Below are 20,835 nucleotides of genomic sequence, written 5' to 3'. Positions count from 1 at the left end.
GAGCTCTTTGAAACTGATCTATATTTACAAGAAAAAAAATCCTTACTCATTGCAAACTGTTGTATAACAAAACTTAAAGTGCAGATTCACTTAGGAGGATAACATAAAAACAACAGCAAACCCCCTCTCCTTTCAATTTATACCCTTTCCTGTCCCAGTTAAGTCAATGAAAGCTACACTTTGGTTTAAAGCAGACTTACTTTAATAATGAATCCTTCTAATAATGTCATCCATTAGACCAGAGGTTAGATATTATGACAGCGAGAGCTATAAAAAAAACTTTAAAGGGTAGAAAATTTGAGGGATAAATTATTCATTGTAAATTATTTTCTCTAACCAGTTTTTACTGCACTCCTATCAGATACTTTACAGCTCTACAGCATGATGTCGGAGATTGAGTATAATCAATAGAATAAATTATTTAAATGTAAGATTCATAGGGAGGTTTCTTTACACTCAAATTTGTCCAATCTCCTGTGATACAGGGAGAAAATATGAAGTATATTTACATTAAATATTCTGGATTTTAATGATTTCTACTGAGGTTGCTAAAAATTTTCTTTGCAGACTTGTATTTTTTGGCTTAAAAATAAATCATGATCCACTTTGCATTTTGAAAATTTACTGGAAATGTTTTCCTTTTTCCTTTTTTTTGTCCTGTCCCATATGTATCTACAGTGTGGAAAGAAAGAGAAAAAGCAATGTACTGCATACTCAGTGTTACAAGAATCATTCTTTTATAGTCTTTAAAAATGCTATGCAGCTGAAAGATCTAGTGTTGTTCCTTCTGAAGCACATTAAGAGGCAAAAATTCAGTTTAATTGCAGTTAAAATCCTACTTTTTTGCCACTGACTTTGGCAGGGCCACAGTTTCACTCAGAGTAGTAATACAGTCGGCTCATGATAGAGAATGACAGATTATGTTCGCTTCAGGTGCTGCTGGTCCCAGTGCTTACAAGACCACACTCTTTTAGGTACAATATAGAGTCATACCAAGCAAAAAAAAGCTTCTGATACAAATAAATTAACCAGTCACTGGATAGGCCCATAGGAAGAGAAAACAAAAGCAGTGTGACGAACTTCATACCAGTGTCGCTCTTCTAAGGTTGAGGAGGAGGAAAATCTGTAGGAAGGACTCAGCAGAATGGAAGAAACAAAGTGGACCTGAGTAAGAAATAGTGTGAATGGACTTGAGCAGAGTAAGGTAGATGTGGGAAGAAGTAGAGAATATATGAGACAGGTGATATGAGAGTAAGGCAATGAAAATACGACATTTATGATACGAGGAGTCAGTACAAGAGAAGAGAATGATACTTTAGACTTATATGTGAATGTAAACTGATTTTTTTCTGAGCTGTCTCTTTGCAAAGGGTTAACCAAAACCAGGAATATGCAGCCAGCACCAAATTCTAGAGCATTCAAATGTACACAGATTTGGATCCCAGAGGCTGAGTTACCTGCTGACATTAAATTATTTGCTCAAATAACATACTGCTAGAGAAGATATGTTGGCAACAGGTTTTGTATGGTTTGCATCAAAAAAATCTGTATTAATGTGGTTGATTAATGTTCAGATAATGTTTTTAGGAAAGCATCTTTGGCATATTATTATTTCATTGTGTTTGCTTAAATGAGCCTCTAAAAGAGCATTAAATAAATAAAACAATTATCTGAATAGGGAATATTATCATTGTATTTGGGCATCAGATGTCTGCTAGAGTAAAATCACAGCTTCACTAAGACTTACTACTATCCCAGACTAAATTAAAATCTCACTTGTATCTACTTGCTGCAGCAAAAAGTTACTGCTGAGACTACAAAGATTGAGAAATATTGGAAAAATTTTCTCATCCAATTTTTGTGTGGCTTTTCACAAAATGGTAAAGAGGGAACAGATGAGACTTTGTGTGTGTAAATACAATGATTTTTAAAGAGAAAAATGAAAGTAGAGTATCATTTCAGAGATTCTCAATGATACAGACAGTATTTCAACACATTGCTTTTAAAGTTTCTTAAACTATCTAACAGATTTTTTATATGGTATGGAGCATAGTGTAGGAACTGCAGGCTTTGTGATCTCTCAGTAACAATGACAGTGTTACTATGCTAAGGTTCATTTAATTCCCATGTCTCAGCACAGAACTGAAAAACAAACAGCCAGATATTAAAATTATTTTTGCATTAAAATATAAGTGCCTAGTAAGGCTTTGGCATGAAAATTCCAATAGATTTAACTACAAAGTAAATGTCAAATGCTTTTGAAGATAGTCTAGGAAGGGAGATGTAGGGGTAAGACACTGAAGCAGCCACACTACAGTGATTGCTAAGAGAGCCGAGGCACATGCTCAGGAGACCAAGAATACACATTCTAATTTTCAACAGCAGAGAATTGAATGAAGCTTTCCATTGTCCCAGAGAATGTCCTAAATGTCGAACTATCAGTTAAAACACTAGGAAAGGCACCACAACTGAGTTTTGTGTCCTTAATAGTTATGACAGAGGAAAATTACTGAAATAGTCTCTGCAGGCAAGACAGGTCAATGAATGTGAATTTGGGCAGTTTTAAACATGGTATATATATCAAGCCACTCAGTCTTGAAAAATTTTAAAGAGATTTCTGCAGAACATTAGACTACTTGTAAGCTTTAATGTCAGAAACTGAAGTGCAATTAAACTTCAGATGCCTTCAGGATGAGATGATAGAGGAAGAAGAGCTCCACAGATAGCTTTGGATTTGTGTTTATGAACTGGTAGAATCCCAGGAGAGTCTATGGATCTAGTTTATAAGGACCTTGCTCGTGGTTGCATGACTGTGGAGGAAAAAGGAGCTGAAATAAGACCCAGTACAAGACTGAATTTAAGACATGAAATCATCATTAGATCCATTTTCAAATTTTCTTTAAGTTTTTTTTCTTTAAGTTTTTCTTCATCAGATATCTGTATACTGTATATATAGATGATGGAAACTTTCATAATCCCATGCGGAAAATTCCATTGCCACATGGTGGACACAACTAACTGTAAGGTTTATCAAGGAAAGGAATTTCAGATGTCTTGTTGCATATCCTCAGCGGTGAGACTATCTCTTGTTTCTTGACTACCTTTCTAATCTTATATTTTGATATATGCACATGATATTCAGCATGTGAAAAGATAGACTAGACTTTCTAGATAGAATAGAAAGGCATTCAGGTGTTTTGCGGTGAATGATAGACTATTACCTTGGCTTCCTGACTTGGAATATACTGTATAGGCTAACGAATAAACCCAAGGCTCTGCAGGGATGTAGCAGTCTACCACATGTTGCCTGCAGATGTGCTTGGGTTTTAAAGATGCAGTTCACCCATGACCGATACAAAAATCTAGCCAGGCTGAATAAATGGGGTAAAAGAATGGGATGGATAAAACAAAAGCACAATATGCCAGTGATTTACTGCATCATTTTGCGAAAGTTACTGGCAGAGCTAGAGTTAGATATCAGGATTACTTGGTTGTCAGTACTAGCTTTTCTTCCTGTAAATCAGATGCACAATATGGTCATCTGGTATAAATCCCCAAGCCAGACATCTGAGAAGGACATTATGGAGCAAATGCAAGAGCAAATGTGATCTAATTTGCCTCTGATTGTGAAAGTCAAGTATTCTTAAATACATCTCTCCATTATGAAACATCAAATAATGATTTTGATCAACTAATATGGGAGATACATTGTAAAAAAAACCCCATGAACAGAAAATACAGGAAAATACTTAGAAATATATAGGTATAAGTTGTATGGACAGGAAAAACAAAAGTATCACTAATCCTCAAAACAAAGTCATATGTTTTCTATTAGACTGTATATTTTCTATTAAACTTCCTAGTGCCACAGCATTTTTGTGGTGTTTTGCATTCTTTCATTTCATTCATGCAACAAGCCACTGAGCTGGAATATCATCAGTATTATTGCCAGTTTCTGAAGAAAGAGGACAAGGTGGAGATATTAAGTGACTTGCATAAGGCCTCTTATCAAATCTGTACCAGAGCTAGGATTACAATTTGGAAGCTCTTGACTTCTTGTTTGGCATTTGGCAGCCTAGACCATGACATACCTCAAATCCAATTTCAAACTCTTATAAAATAATAGAGGGAACATAAGGGAGCAAAATTCTAATCGAAATAATGTTACTGAAAGTTTTCTTGGAGGCTTCGGTAGAATAAAATCGGCTGAAATAGTTCATCTGAGAGTCGCTTATAGCGATTCCACAAACATTAAAGATCGGATGCCACTTTGAAAAAGCATGACAAATTTGCCAAAAGAATCTTATTCGCTTAAGAATAATTTGAAAAATTAATTTATATTGGCCTAGTTATGTTTAATGCCATGTGTCCCAAAAAACAGCTTAGTACATAACAGAGAAGGTTTCCAGTGAGAATTGTGTTGTAGGGGAAACATCTAACCATGCCACAGGTATCATTATTAGACCTGGTTTTAAATATTGGCTTTAAATTCTAAAGCCTTAAAACAATTCACTGATTAAACTTTCAGCAGACATTGTACTTTGAAACTGTATACTCCCTTGAGAACACAGAAAACTGGTGAAGTCTATTAGGAAGGCTAGAAATATAAAAATGATAGTAGGAGACTGTCTTACTTGCCAAGGCTCATTTAATCCTCACAGTGATATGAAGCTGAAGAGAAAGCAAAAACACAGATGAAGCAACACTGCCAAATGAGACCAAGCAATCCTAGTGAACACGAGATTAGCTTGAAATGTCATATGACAGCAAATATAGCTAAGATTGTTTGTAGGAAATCCATAGTACCATCAAGTCACCAAGTGAAGAGAAAGACAGCAGTCCTGCAACTTTTACTGTCACTATACCTAAAACTGAAGATTGAAAACAGATTTAGGCCACAGAAACTGTAAAAGTCAGAAATGCATTAAAAATTATTAAGAAGCCAGCAGGAATGACTGATGAGGGAAGATTAAAATAGCTTGCTGTATAAATGATAAATGATGACTCAGAGGAGATGAGATAGTTGGCTACAAATAGATCTGGTCAAAATATTGGAAGTGAAGGGAAAAGTCACCAACTTTAGTTTGCCTTTTTCGTAAAAAAAAATAATATAATCTTGTTCAGTTCTATATCCAAGAGCCTGACTGACAGCACATAAAAGCAGTGCACCCCAAGATGAAAAGTTTCCATTATTAGTTTCCTGGATAGACATATGCAATGCATAGATTGCAACCACGACATGTTAAAGAAAAGTTTGAAAGTTAACCCTTTATTTGACTGCCTTGCGTTAGTGTCAAAATATCCTGATTGTACTCTCTCTCCTGGAGACATTTTAATAGGTGAGACATTACCTGAGGGATAATACCAAAGGTCCCGTTCTGGAATTTGCTAAGTCACCTTAATTTCCAGGTCTCTTGGGTATTCCCTGGAAGGGTATATCTCTTTATGGGATTAGACAGTTAGGTATTATAACATTTTTACCCTATTTCAAACTCCACTTAGAATCCCAAATAAGTTTAATTTTATTTTTTTTTTTTTTTTTAGATTTGGATTTAATATTTTTCTCCTGAATTCACTGTGTTATTTACACAGTTATACTGATATGTGTTATCATAATTACTTTCTTATCCTAGTCAACAGGATTATGGTTTGATTTTACAACTGATAAATAGAGAAATCCTTGTATTTAACAGGGGTTAAGTATGATGGTGGAAAGGGACCCATATCTGAGTGCTCATAAAAATTTATATTAAGGATCGGTATTTCTTTACATGATCACATAGGGTTATTTTCTATATCCTGAGAACAAAGAGCGTGTGAATGGGAGAGAAAATCCCCATAACTCTCTGCTGACAGGTTTCGTTTTCTTCTGCCCATTTGGGTGGGAGAAGGTCCCAGCACCATGAGCTATAGAGCAATATAGGGCAATAAGAAGCTGTAGCTTCTGTCCACCTGTACAGACCTCAGACCTCCTCCTCTTTCCCTCCTTGGAGGTGGTGCTGCTCCTGAGACAGGGTGTGCATGTCCCCCTCACTCTTTCAAATGTTTAAACAACTAACCCAAAATAATGTATTCTTAAAAGTGTTTTATGATATTTGTCTGTATGGTATTATTAATATCTAGTTTGTTGTTTTTTTTTTTAAAGTAGATACATTTTCTTCGCCTTCCACAAAGAGAAAGTCTTTGTCTCTTTGAGAAGAGTGACAACAGAAGATGAAGTGTGATCTGCTACATCATTTTATTTTTTAGTCCTTCGTTTTCTACAAGATATGGCATAGCAAGTATTGATGCATTTTGTCATTTATATGGCTCAAGAAATGCCAGCTTGAAGGGAGAATTGTCTGTGTTATAGACATGGTGTGTCAACCCCTTCTTAAAAATAATTGAAAGGAAAACTTAAAGTTAAACTGTAAAAAATAAAATAAAAATATACGTAAAAGGCAGGATATCTTGGGGGAGAGAGGGGAAACAGATTCTTTGACTTTAATGAGAACTGGAAAAGCCCAGAATATTTTGATGTGGATTTAACTAACCATCTTATGAATAATTTTTTTCTTTTTTTGTGTGACCTACATAAAGTAATTCATTAAAAATGAATTTAAAATATAAAGAAGAAAGGATTTTCCAAGACAAAATATATTTTATCTGACAGCTTTCTGTTCTCTCTCTTCTCTTCTTACCTCCCTCCCCCCATGATATGTCCAATATTCTTACTTCCAACAGGTATGTAAAATTTTATAGGGTTTGTCAAGGACTGATTTTAGCTGAGATAAAATAGTTTTTAATGACTGCTGATTAAAGGAATTAACATGAATATTGAATTTTCTCCATAACATATTAGTATCAATGCAAGATAAAGCTATGTTGTAGGACATTTCACCCACAGAAGGACACTCCCAATGTTTAAACATCTTAAATTTGTATGCAACACTACAAAAGTATTAATGTTGTCACTGTTGCTAAAAAGTAATTCAAAAGGAGAGAAAATATATTATGGCCTTAAATTTTTTCATGATAAACATATTAATATTTATTGATTCTTGAACCTTAAAGACATTAAGTCACAGAAAAGCTTAACTATTAAAGCAAGGATTGAATCTTGATATTTACAAAAGTTCAGCTATTAACTGAGGCTGGATAACAGAAGGGCAAATATAAATTGCTTGGAAATGCCAAAGAGAGCACCATGTGTTTTAGGTCAGAGACTGACCACGTGTTATAGTGCTGCATTTTGTCCATCTAAGGACCAATACCATGATGTTTGATTTTTGCCAGAATGCCCATGTTCACCTCGACCCCCAAACATCCTAGCAATTAATTTTTTACAGGCTGTATTTTTTTACTGTGGATTTCATTGTGGAGACAGACTTCACTGTCTAACCACGTGTCTGTTCAGGTCTTTCTCTGTCTTTTTTGGAAGGATTTGTAATTATCAAATGTGTACTATGCATCTTACTGTGTAAACTTTATTATTGTAAATAGTAAAACTTAAGATTTGGTATTTAATGGTGCTTAGAATAAGCTGCCAATGATGGGAATTTTCATATCTAAAAATCTTTCTCCACAGAATTAGTCTTTTATTATCACATAGATTTAATACAGAGTGTTGATTATTTCCTGGCTCAGCTCTAGACATGATCTCAAACTAAATTTGTGTTTTTTTCAGGGAAATGAAAGTGTGTTTCATTTTTCCTAACATTTTCTTTATAAAAATAATAAGTACATAGAAGTGTGGTATTAAATCTCTCTACATATAACTAACATGGTTCTAATCTATTTTCAGAAAACATTTCATTTTTCTTTAAAGATTTTCAGTTTTCCTGTTTCAGTTTTTCCTCAGTAGACCTTAATTCTTCCTAAAATCACTGCGAGTAATATTTAGTTCATTCAAATATACAGACTTTTTCTATTTGGTTAAAAGAAGCAAATGTTTTATTTACAAAAGGAAAGAAAATAGCTCCAAGATAAAAGCACATAAATATGTAGAAGCTCCTGAAAGTATTACTAAACTTGTTGAAGGCAATTTTTTAAAAAGTGAAACTAAGTATCTATCTTACTAAAAAAAATTCCCCAAACCATAAATGTAAATCTTTCCTAACCTCTTTTAAAAAGATTTATCTAGGATTTTTATTCTAACAGAATTGTTACAGGTTGGCCTCATTGGTCTATTCAGCATAGGAAAATGCATAAGGATAATTTCAGAGACAAATTTTCAGTATTCAGTAGAAATTTAACTGGGCTGATGAGTTCCAATCAATCTTTTAAGATGAGAAACAGTTCTATGACTAGGAACATGCTGAAGTGAATTGCTCTCAAAATTCCTTTAAACAGCTTAGGTCCTCAAGTTTCCGTATGTCCCAAATTGTTTTGCAGGTTGACCAAAAGGCTGTCTCTTCAAAGGCAAATTTTGCATTTTGCTGTAAAGAATCATTGGTAAAATGTGTAAGCAGCATTGGGAGCAGAGGTCCAACAAGACTATCATGGTTCCTTCTTGCGCCCACCCCCCAAAGAAATGCCTGGGAGTTACTGGGATGTACAACTGGACAACTTACTCCCTTTCCCTTTGCTTCAGGTCCTGTGCTCTTCCCTGCACTGGGACACAGCCCGACTCTAAAAGGGATCATTGTCTTCACTATTCTGGTGTTAGCCACAGAGCCCTAGGAGGAACACCTCCTATGAAATGTGAGATGTGGGTTGAAACGTTCATCTTATGGACTGAAGATGAGTTTCACAGCCACAAAGCAATGCTTTGTCATGTTGGTGCTTAACTGAACTTCATCAGAAAATGATAGAAAATTGAAGGAAGCCAGGGCTTAAAATCTGCCCCCCTCTTCAGCACTTCAAATTGACTGGTTTAGACTTATCCCATTTATGTGCTGGACAATAGGAATCTCATTTTAGTCATTTACATTTTCATTCCTGTTTAACATATTAGATATTTTAATGTTTAAAACAGGTTTGCAAACTTTACTGTTCGAACCAGAGATCTATGCAGTAATGGAAACAGTCTGATTTATAACTTTTATGTTCAAGTATACCAAGACTTAAACTAGTTAGTCCTGGGTAGAATAATTAAATCAGCTACAGCATAAAGCAATGCTGTATATAATGAAGTGTATTGAATAAATAACTATAATGAAGTGTATTGACAGCTAGATGCTATTCATAAAGCATTTCTTAAAATATGTTTGGCATATAGAGGATATTTATTACCAAAAAGAGTCACTGCAATAATAGGAAATTAACAAGATACCTTATTAAAGGCTGCAAGGAAATGAGATGATTTTAGATATGTTTCTCTCACTGTTTCATTTATTTCTGTGGTTGTATGAGTTATAGTGTTTGTGATTTTGCTGATAGCTCAAAGAAGATAGGTATAATTCAATATTCACAAAGGTAAATTGTAAGTGATGTGTAAAACTTACCATAAGTTCTTTCTCATTGTAATGAAGATCCCATGTATCTTTGATTTTTATGAAATATTCATAATAGTATTGTACATCGACCAGCAAGGCAATCAAATCTTAATTATTCACATGTTAATATTATTCTCACCCTTTGAATTTCTGCAGCACGTTTTCCTGACTGCTCATTTGAATATGAGAGAACCCACCAGACAACTACTTTTCTTTGTGTTATAAAAATATTGTAAATTTGCATTGCAAAGAACAACTACAAGAGAGGAACATTCGATGTCCTATTCAAAGTCTATTTAAATTAGTGCATAGCAAAACTGGGTAAAAATAAAATGAGGATTTTTATGAAATAAAAAAAGGAATAGTTCACTAAATTCCATGTTAAATGGCTAAACAATAGAGGAAATACAGAATGTAGTACTCTGGTGTTTTGAAAACAGTTGTGATGGTAATAATTAAAGAGTTTTGTTGTGTATAATTTTCATGCAAGTCTTGTCTGGCAGAAGATTTTCTGTGGAGTTTGTCCCCTTGTCATTTTTATTATTAGTGTGTCGGTTGTGCCCAAACGTACCAACTGAGATCACATCAGTGTGTTAGAAGCTATATAAAAATACATGAAACAACAGCTCTTAGTCAAAAAAAATGTAAGTCTGAAATCTAAAAAGTGGAAATAGAGGCACAAAAAGTGTCTTGCTGATAGTCATACAGCAGGCTAGTGGAAAAGACAGGTCTACCAGCCGAGTCTACTGCTTTCTAGACCAGTGGTCTTACTTGTGAGACACTACCTCTGTGAGTTTAGTAAAATCAGTTCAGCTACACAGCTGATAAACGTACACAGACAACATTAACAAGATGCTAAGAATTATATAAGGACAGATACAGCTTTTTTGCTGGATCCTCACAAAGATGAATACAATACTGTCCGTGTTAATTTTTCCCAACAGAAGTGGTATTTGCACACCGAAGTGGTGTGCATTTTGGCAGCAGCAGGGGATACCAGTGGTTCCCTGTTCACCAGCTACTTGACTGCCGTAACTTTTGTCTTTATACATACCACTCTGCCGTGTTACCTCTTCAGTTTGGGTCATTAGGGCTCTTTAAGCTAACATGGCTATGCTATTGTCACTTTGACTCCTGTGTAAATACAGGTATATCTAAGATGGGTTTAAACTCGTTACTTCTCAGATAATATCAGCAGTCTACTTTATGCCAACACGGATCTCAATGTGCATTATATTTATGTTTTGTAGGTGGTTTGTCTTCAAACTATTATGGTACCAAGTGTACTATTATGACTGTTCAAAATATTCAGGTTAAATATATCTAGACATGACTTCAACATGCATGATCTGCACAGCAATCTAGAAATATACAGTATTGAGTCTGTCATATGATAAAGCTCAGAGGCTTTTGGTCAAGGCAGTTTTCCTGGTTTTCCATGATGAAATTTGTGCATGTATACAGTATCTTGTGTTTCCAGAATGTATTTAAAATTGATAAACTTACAAGAAAACATATTTTTTTCTTGTTTTCTACAGTGTTTTCTCTAAATGTTGTAATATGAAGCTGTCATGTTAAGTTGTTAAGCAAGTGAAAGCTATTTGACTGATAGCTCCACTGCACACGTTCTTTTAATAAAGCAGACCGTTTGCTAGGACCCAGGAGGACTGTCCACACACCTCCATTGTGCGTTTTTACCTGAAGGGTGGGGTTTGGATCCTGTGTGATGGAGACGGTCAAAGTGCTGATGGCTGTGGCTGTGACCGTTTTGTTCACCAGGAATTGTGCGGAGTTCAGTAACAATGGTTTCTTTTTTCGTCAGTCTAGCTTAATATATGGTAGCTATTGATTTAAAATATGAAACTTCTGCTAGTTAGTGTCAAGCTTTAGGTGTCCAGAATAGAGGTCGTTATTCCTTTTCATCTTAAGAAATGAACTGAGCTTTGACTGTGAGCAGTATTTAACTGGATTCTCTTCTTGCCTGAGCTGTTACTGTGATATGATCAGAAATATGAACAGGTTAAAAAATAGTAACATAATTCTTAGCTGTAAGACATGGCTTATATTTGACTGCTGTCTAAATGACCTCCTTCTTACAAAATAAGTTTTCACTATTTAGAGGTATGCATATTTTTGACATTTCTGTTGTCTAATATAGCTAAAGAAAACCCAGCAGTGACATGGGACAACCTCTTTCATTTCACCCCCATCTAAGTAAATTGATGTAAATGGATGACCTGCTGGCAGGTGGAATTTGCATACATATTAAGAAAATCAGGTGCACTTCAGAAGTGTGAAGCTAGATGAACACACGAAGTGCTGTTTTTTTTTCTTTTGTCAAATGTTTCCCAGGAATAATGTGGATATTTCCATTTGAGATATGCCAGGATGCCGTTAGACTTGTGACCCCAGAGGAAAGAACAAAGCAGCAAGCAAATCTGTGTTCCTATAATTAAGGAAGTTTGGTTTCATACTTTTGAATTCTAGGAACATAAGCCACTTGTGCTTTCCCTGTCTTTTCACTTTTCTTTTTTGTACTGAATTAATAAGGAAAATTGTTCTGATAGAAACATATTGATTGCAGTAAAGAACTGTATGTTACTTGTCCCGCACTCCTCACAATGGTCAATGATATTTAACTGGTGAGAAATGTGCTCTGGCTGACGCAGCAAACAAAAGCAGAGTTGTCTTTCATTTTTAGAGTTTGTTCTCTACATGGCCTTGAATGTTCATTTATTTGACATAAGAAATGATTCGTTCTCTTGCTTTGTAGTATCTAGATGGCTAGGTACTTAAAAAGTCAATACTGAATTTCTAAGCAGAAATCCACATATGATTACAGTAAAGCTCCACTATCACAACTTTGTATTAAGAGATGTATTGGTATATTTTATATCTATAAAAATAAGAAGTTTTAATTTGACTTATGGGCAGTATTTTAAAATGTGCTACCTCGGGTTTATTGATAATTTTTAGAAAGTATAACTCTTCTGAGTCTAGATTCACCCTAAGTGAAATATGAAAAGTGAATTATTGCTGGAAAAATCATCCAAAGTCAGGGGTAACTGTATGCTTTGAAACATAATTCTCTTTGTGCTTTCTTTAAGGGTTAAAGCCAAGTGATCCAACCATGACCGGCAAAACACAGACCAGCAACGTGACCAATAAGAACGACCCAAAGTCCATCAACTCCAGAGTCTTCATCGGCAATCTGAACACAGCCATTGTCAAAAAAGGCGACATTGAAGCGATCTTTGCAAAGTATGGGAAAATAGTTGGCTGCTCAGTGCATAAAGGCTATGCGTTTGTACAGTACATGAGCGAGAGGCATGCGAGGGCTGCAGTGGCAGGAGAGAATGCCAGGATCATCGCAGGGCAGCCACTAGGTAAGGGTTTGCTCATATCATTGAAATATTGTTTTCTCTTCCCTTTCCTTTTGAAATATCATCTGCTGCTGGTGCCTTGGGGACTAGTCAGTTTGTTCTGCCATTGTTCCATCTAAGTGCATTTCCAGGATGTTGGATCTGGCAGAATTTTCAAAGTATGAGATGTTACCTAGATATTAAAAAATTTTTAGTGCTATAAACTGCTGATTTATTAAATACATCGCTTCTGACTGCTTTATACTTCTCTGTGTAATCTCATTGTAGTGAACGTGATTACTCATGTGGAAAATGTAAGTATTTTCTCTTAGACTCTAGTTAGTAAATTTAATGTAATATAACAAGACTTGTCTAATAGATGTTGTTATCTTGCATTTAATGAATCTACAGTAATATCCAGCCCAGTGGTGTGTCAGATTTTCTACAGAAGCAAAAGAATGAGTTTTGTTAGTCCTTGAAATTGTACCAAATCAAACTGTAATGCTGTTACTCATTTAGAGAAGTTTATTATTAAAACTTAGGTTGAAGTTATTCCCACATAATATTGTGGACACTGTTCATTTGAACTCCAAATTAAAAAAAAGTGTAATATTTTTGTTTTCTAGTGCTTTGTCATGAATGCTTATGTAAGATCTGTTGTTTCTTATTGCAAGTGTTACCTCTGAAAGCTATTTGCAATTAGATATGGAGGCTGTCAATGATAAAATCATCTGGAGTACAGTACTAAACCCAAATGTTGTATGTATAGTAATGTTGGACAGTACAGCAAGATGTTTGGTAGGAGCCAGGGATCTTTCACTAGACCTCTGAACTATGTTGCTCAGATCCAAACCCATGTGTTCAATGGCTATGTCAGGAAAAGGTAAAGTGTAGCTAGTGCTTTGGCTGTAACAAGTTATAAAGAACGGATATGGCTTATTCATTTTCAATTTCTCAGGCTGTAGAAATCTGTTTTTCTGATTATTTGTAGAAATTGAGATATTTATGTTAGATGGGTTCTTGTTTTGTCACAGTTGCTCAACAGTAATTTTTAGTTTTATAACCCCTGTATTTTGGTTTCAAAAGAAAAACAGATTAAAGATATCCAATTACATTTTAGGGGAGATTACTTTACAACTCTTTCAGGAAAAGTTATAGATATGAGTGAAATAAAAGAACTCAAGTGATAAAGCAAGGCAGCAAAGTCAGTCTGTGGGATGGCATTGTTAGAAGGTTCTTCCTGGAGCGGTGGTCTCCGAGCAATAAGCCATGTAATGCCATCAGTGCATTATTTACAGCTCCTTGCACACTGGTCTGACCAGATTTTTTAAACTGTGTTTTCCTAAGGCAATAGATCTGTTATTACTATGACTACTGTTGCTAGCCTCTTTTAGTATTTCTTGTGGCACCTATAATATGCCAAGTGCTTTGTACAAGGAGACGTCCTTGCTCTACTCAGAGTACTTTTGTGCTTTGTATAGAAGGTAAGTGAAGTTGTTGTAAAAGAAATTAAGGGATCAATAATTACTTGAATTGTTCAAATCTTTTAATAATAACAGAAAGGTTATTCAATACTGTTTCAACTGTATAATATTAAAATACTTTGATTATTCTGCAAAGCCTTGTGATGGCATATTTCATGCCTCAATTCCTGATGTATCAAGGAATATAAAGAATAAGCAAGGTGAAATTTTCTTTTAGCTGTTCCAAACCTCATTTACTCTTTCTGTATAAAAAATACAGTTGTCATTGGTATTCTTTGATGAAGAAAAAGACTTTGTAAAAGCGGTACTTCATAGAATCATAGAATCATAGAATCATAGAATGGTTTGGGTTGGAAGCAACCTTAAAGATCATCTGGTTCCAACCCCCCTGCCGTGGGCAGGGACACCTTCCACTAGACCAAGTTGCTCAAAGCCCCATCCAACCTGGCCTTGAACACTTCCAGGGATGGGTGTTGTGGTTTAATCTCAGTTGGCAACTAAGCACCACGCAGCCGCTCGCTCACTCCCCCCTGGTGGGATGGGGGAGACAATCAGAAGGGTAAAAGTGAGAAAACTCATGGGTTGAGATAAAGACAGTTTAATAGGTAAAGTAAAAGCTGCGCACGCAAGCAAAGCAAAACAAGGAATTCATTCACTACTTCCCATCGGCAGGCAGGTGTTCAGCCATCTCCAGGAAAGCAGGGCTCCATCACGCGTAACGGTTACTTGGGAAGACAAACACCATCACTCCAAATGTCCCCCCCTTCCTTCTTCTTCCCCCAGCTTTATATGCTGAGCATGACGTCCTATGGTATGGAATATCCCTTTGGTCAGTTGGGGTCAGCTGTCCCAGCTGTGCCCCCTCCCAGCTTCTTGTGCACCTCCAGCTTTCTCAGTTGGTAGAGCATGGGAAGCTGAAAAGTCCTTGACTAGTGTAAACACTACCTAGCAACAACTAAAACCTCGGTGTGTTATCAACATTGTTCTCACCCTAAATCCAAAACACAGCACTGTACCAGCTACTAGGAAGGAAATTAACTCTATCCCTGCCGAAACCAGGACAATGGGGCATCCACAACTTCTCTGGGCAACCTGTTCCAGTGCCTCACCACCCTCATAGTGAAAAATTTCTTCCTTATATCTAATCTAAAGCTACCCTCTTTCAGTTTAAAGCCATTACCCCTTGTCCTATCACTACATGCCCTTGTAAAAAGTCCCTCTCCAGCTTTCTTGTAGGCCCCCTTCAGGTACTGGCAGGCTGCTACAAGGTCTCCCCGGAGCCTTCTCTTCTCCAGGCTGAACCACCCCTAACTCTCTCAGCCTGTTGTCATAGGAGGTGCTCCAGCCCTCTGATCATCTTCATGGCCCTCCTCTGGACTCAATCCAACAGGTCCATGTTCTTCTTATGTTGGGGGCCCCAGAGCTGAACGCAGTACTCCAGGTGGGGTCTCACCAGAGCAGAGTAGAGGGGGAGAATCACCTCCCTTGACCTGCTGGCCACGCTTCTTTTGATGCAGCCCAGGATACGGTTGGCTTTCTGGGCTGCAAGCACACATTGCCAGCTCGTGTTGAGCTTCTCATCAACCAACACCCCCAAGTCCTTCTCCTCAGGGCTGCTCTCAATCCATTCTCTGCCCAGCCTGTGTTTGCACTCTTTGAGTGCGACCATCCAGCCAATTCCTTATCCACTGAGTGCTCCATCCATCAAATGCATGTCTCTCCAATTTAGAGGCAAGGATGTCATGCAGGACAGTGTCAAATGCTTTGCACAAGTCTAGGTAGATGACGTCAGTTGCTCTTCCCTTATCCACCAAAGCTGTAACCCCATTGTAGAAGGCCGCCAGATTTGTCAGGCATGATTTTCCCTTAGTGAAGCCATGTTGGCTGTCACCAATCACCTCCTTATTTTCCATATACCTTAGCATAGTTTCCAGGAGGATCTGCTCCATGATCTTGCCGGGCACAGATGTGAGACTGACTGGCCTGTAGTTCCCCGGGGCTTCCTTTTTCCCTTTTTGAAAATGGGAGTTATGTTTCCCCTTTTCCAGTCAGTGGGAACTTCACCGGACTGCCACGACTTCTCAAATATGATGGATAGTGGTTTAGCAACTTCATCTGCCAGTTCCCTCAGGACCCGTGGATGCATCTCATCAGGTCCCATGGACTTGTGTACCTTCAGGTTCCTTAGATCGTCTTGAACCTGATGTTCTCCCACAGTGGGAGGTTCTTCATTCTCCCAGTCCCTGCCTTTGCCTTCTGCAACTTGGACAATTTCTCATTAGACAAACTGTTTCTATGATTTCTTTTTATTAGCAGTAGACATTAACAGTGACCTCAAAATAATGAGGAGCTGATAGCTAAAATTTGCTTGGCATTATGACCCAGAAGAATAACTTATGTGAAAATTGTGCATTTGAAGGGAAGGAAGTAACAGGTTGACTGATTACTGTGAAACAACTCAGTGAAAAAAGACTTTGTTCTCTGTCCTGAGAGCCTTGCATTCTGAAAAAAACAGAACACATGATTTTATATCAACAGTCAAGGTATGGAAAGGGGACAAGAAAAGTCTTTTACAAATGTACAAATAAACTTGGTTAGCATAGCTGAATTCTCTTTTAAATGGAATTAGAATATATTAGTAATATAATGAGGGCTGGATGGTAATCCATTTTGGAAAGCTGTTTGAACAAAGGAATATTTGAAAAAGATTATCCCATAGTACATGCCTGATACTACCATACACTCTATAGTACTCAATACCTCACAAAAGAAGGAATCATTTAATTTAGACTGCATTATTAATCTACATTAGTTCCTTCATGGTTTTGGAAAACTGACCATTTATGTTAGCTCCTGTCTTCTATGGAGTCCTGCCATTCAAAATTATGATATCCTCTACAGCAGCTTTACCCGTGGGTTAGAAACTGTTCACTTGTATGTAACTGGAATTAAAAATTGAACCTGTAAATTCCTATAGTGGTATACAGTGCTGCATAATTCACTGAAGTTACTGCTGCAATTCCCACTCAGTTGTAGGCAATGGAATCGCATCAATGGTGTGCATTAGAGTCCTGTCTAAATGTTTCTTCTGAGGTGGAGTCCCGAAGTGTTAGGCTCCATAGGTACATAACAAGGCATTTTGTTTAACAGATTCCTCAGAAGTACAAATCTAAAGCATTGGTAGAGCCCTCAGTCTTGCCAGATTCCTGTGGGTCATTATAATTGGCCTGCTGGTCTCCTTGGACAACTCTCAATGTGTTTGGTGGCCAGTGATGTGTAATGGCTATGCCTTGGATATTGTAACTTCAAGGAAGTGGATTTCACGAGCTGTGTGGTTATTTCCAAGTTTTCTGTTCCATGAAGTGCTACATGCTCTGAAAAGCTGTGGGGAAGAGATCATAAAGAAACACAAAAAAAACATGTTTAAGAAATGTATTGTTATTATTGGGAAGTTCACTGTACTTTCTTGAAGTGATGATATATCTTCATGGGAATAGCATGTTTTCCTGGCCCACAGCAGGGCAGGGACAGGTCAGTATTGGGCACAGGAGTCTGCTTCAAAATAATTATTTTGTGAATTGCTTCAAGCTGGAGCCAAGAAAATGTTCAAGTTGATCTAGGACAAAACTGCCAGTTATGTTCCCAGTTGTGGGAACACACCCACATAATCCCCTCTGCTGTATCACATCAAAAGTTTTTCATCCATTTTAAACACATCTACGAGTTAGAGAACATTTGTCCATATTCATCTCCTTGACACATAGGACAAAGAGACGGGGTGAATAGGAATTATTCTGAGGAAATACCGAGTCTGTCCGTGAGCTTTACCAAGGGTGATTTCACTCCTCTGTGGTGAGAGGAGGACTAGAGACCTGTTAGCTCCAAAGCAAATGGTCCAAGTCCCTCATTGCAGCTGTGGGTTGAGGAGCGAGCTGCAGCAAGAATGAAACTTTTGGGAACATGATAGAGAATGCAGTTCTTCACCTGATGTTTTCTCCTGCCTTTGTAGTTCTTCACAAGGGTCACAGCAGCACTATTTAACTTTTTTATCCATTCCAACACACATGAATTCTGTGAAACCAAATACCACATAAAAGGCATTTAATGTTCCATAACTTTATATTATATATTCCTGTTTACCTTACGCATTTGGCAAATATATGTAACAGCTTCCATCTAAAATTCTGGTATAGCTATCATAGCAACTTCTACATCATAATGTCCCTTTGTTTTGCTTGGTTTATAGTTCATAGCCTTATCTTTTATAATTATATGACCTAATTTTTTTCCTCTTTCACGCACATTTTTAAACCAGCATAATTCCTTTAACCTCAGAATATGTTTTGATTTGAAGCAGAATAAGAGCTGAGCCACCTCACAGGCACCTCAAGAAAGCACATTATATGCTGCAAGGTTAGTACTTTTGGTGTCTTCTGTTGCTTTCTTTAAGACACCATGGAATTTCATTCTCGAACGCTGAGAAAAAGGAAAAAGATTACAGTACCAAGAGTATGAAAGACACTGTAGTTCTTCAGTTGATGCCCTTTTTAACTAATAAATTAGTTCCACTGTAGCTTCAATCCTGTTTTGTTGCTGTAAGTATTATTCACGTATGTCTGCCTTCAGGTCTAAATTAGATGCAGTCTCTGAGTACCAAGTGAGTGCATATTGACATGTAGCCTAAGGTAAGATGGTGGTTGCAGATAATTATTTTGGGTGACATATTCTATTGCACATCCTTTTGAGAAGCACAGAAGCCCTGCAGGGGCTTTCTAAATGATGACTACCCAGTGGAAAACATCCAAGGAGAAGAGCAGGTAATAAAGATAGCCTTTAGAGAGATTCAACATATACCTTTGTTGTAAATTGAATTGATGTGACAATAGGGCTGGTTTTCCTTTTGTTTCCCTTGCCTTTACTCAAAACAGATCTTCTCTATTTTATATTTGTAATGTCTAGCAACACTGAAAGACTTAACTATGTATTTGCAGAACTAGGACTTTCCAGAGTGAATCAATTCTTCACCTCAATCTGAAAACCAGACAACATTAATTATGTCATGAATGTTTGTATTTACAAAGAATAAATACTTATGCTGCTTTAGTGAACTCATTTGTGAAAAATGCACTTTGGCTTGAAAAATGACACATCTATACAAATTTCCTTTAAACCAATAGTACACTACAAAAGGAAATTCAAAACTGAATTAGTGATTGTTCAGTTTTAACTTTGCTATCAGCCTTCAGTCAGTAGCATGCAAGTACAACAATCCTAAAAGACATTCATTTGTATGAACATAACTCATGACTTATTGAAGCAATCCTGATACTCTTACCCACCTACCTCTAGCTACCGATAGCAAGATATACCTCTACAGGATAACAGGAAAGCAATGCTATCTTGTTTTAAAGTGTATAGTGGATGAGCAACTGGAAAGGTTTCTTATTTTGCTTCTGGCAAGTCTGTAAAGACTGGAGTTTTAGTGTGGGACAAAACATTCCAGCCAAGGACAATGACTGCCTTAGAGAAACTCCAGAAACTGTATCGATATCAATGAAAAAAGTGGGAATGTTTTGGTATTTTAACATATATTTTAATGAGACATTAAAAATATCATATATTACATACACATAATAATTAATTATATATTCAAACTATATTTCAAGTCATACTTTTAAGAGATTGGATATTGCATGTTCACATTACTGTACCAGAAAGAGCAATACACTTCATAGAAAAATCTTTGGCCTGTCATAACTTTTGCAGATACACATTTTAATGTTTTGTACTTATCAGCATTGCACCATGAGTAAATAATCTGAGAGCTGTAACTCCATAGTATACATGTAATTATCTATCCAAGTGAGCCTTAGACAGCAAGGTATTTAGGTCTTGATAAGTCATAATAACTATATATTGTATGGTTTTCAACACGTAAACGTTGTACGTCAAAGAATATTTCATTCTTCTGGTGTAATAATCCACTTTTTTCTGAACAGCGTTTAAGCAAAAGCAAAAACACATGTGAAATGCTGTATAAGGAATTATCATTATCGTGTAAGTTTAAACAAAAAAATATGTTTAAATAAGCAAATACTTGAATCAGCAGAAATTATTTATCCATAAACCTATAAAACCCGTGAGATGCCATAAATGTTGGCTTATTGTGGGGATGACTTTTAAATTTGCTGAACTCATAAAACTATTGCTGAATAATTCCTCAATCGAGATCAATTACTATTGTAAAATAGCTGTCATCATCAGGGCTAGGTTTCAAGAAAATTTCTTTGATCTAATATTTTTTATGTTGAACAAAACGTAAAGTAATGATAAAAAAAAAAATTAAATACTAAGTGGTCTTCGAATCATAGAATCATAGAATCGTAGAATCATTAAGGTTGGAAAAGACCTCTAAGATCATTGAGTCCAACCGTCAACCCAACACCACCATGCCCACTAAACCATGTCCCTAAGTGCCTCATCTACACGTCTTTTAAATACCTCCAGGGATGGGGACTCAACCACTTCCCTGGGCAGCCTCTTCCAATGTTTAACCACTCTTTCAGTAAAGAC

At 36.6% G+C, this 20,835-nt stretch overlaps 1 protein-coding gene across 10 annotated transcripts in view; it reads left to right on the top strand.

The window, feature by feature from the left end:
- RALYL (RALY RNA binding protein like) overlaps positions 1 to 20,835 on the top strand; it is a 422,905-nt gene that overhangs the window by 189,211 nt on the left and 212,859 nt on the right. For all 10 annotated transcript variants that reach the window (XM_076329485.1, XM_076329482.1, XM_076329475.1 and 7 more), the window contains one exon: positions 12,524 to 12,802. In XM_076329485.1, coding sequence (XP_076185600.1) covers positions 12,547 to 12,802 — 256 coding nt within the window. In that variant the 5' untranslated portion in view covers positions 12,524 to 12,546. The remainder of the gene's footprint in view (positions 1 to 12,523; positions 12,803 to 20,835) is intronic.

The sequence above is a fragment of the Aptenodytes patagonicus genome, chromosome 2 (genome assembly GCF_965638725.1).
Source record: "Aptenodytes patagonicus chromosome 2, bAptPat1.pri.cur, whole genome shotgun sequence".
NCBI lineage: Eukaryota > Metazoa > Chordata > Aves > Sphenisciformes > Spheniscidae > Aptenodytes > Aptenodytes patagonicus.
Note: the sequence above shows the minus strand (reverse complement) of the source record. Positions and strands in the feature narration are given on the sequence as shown.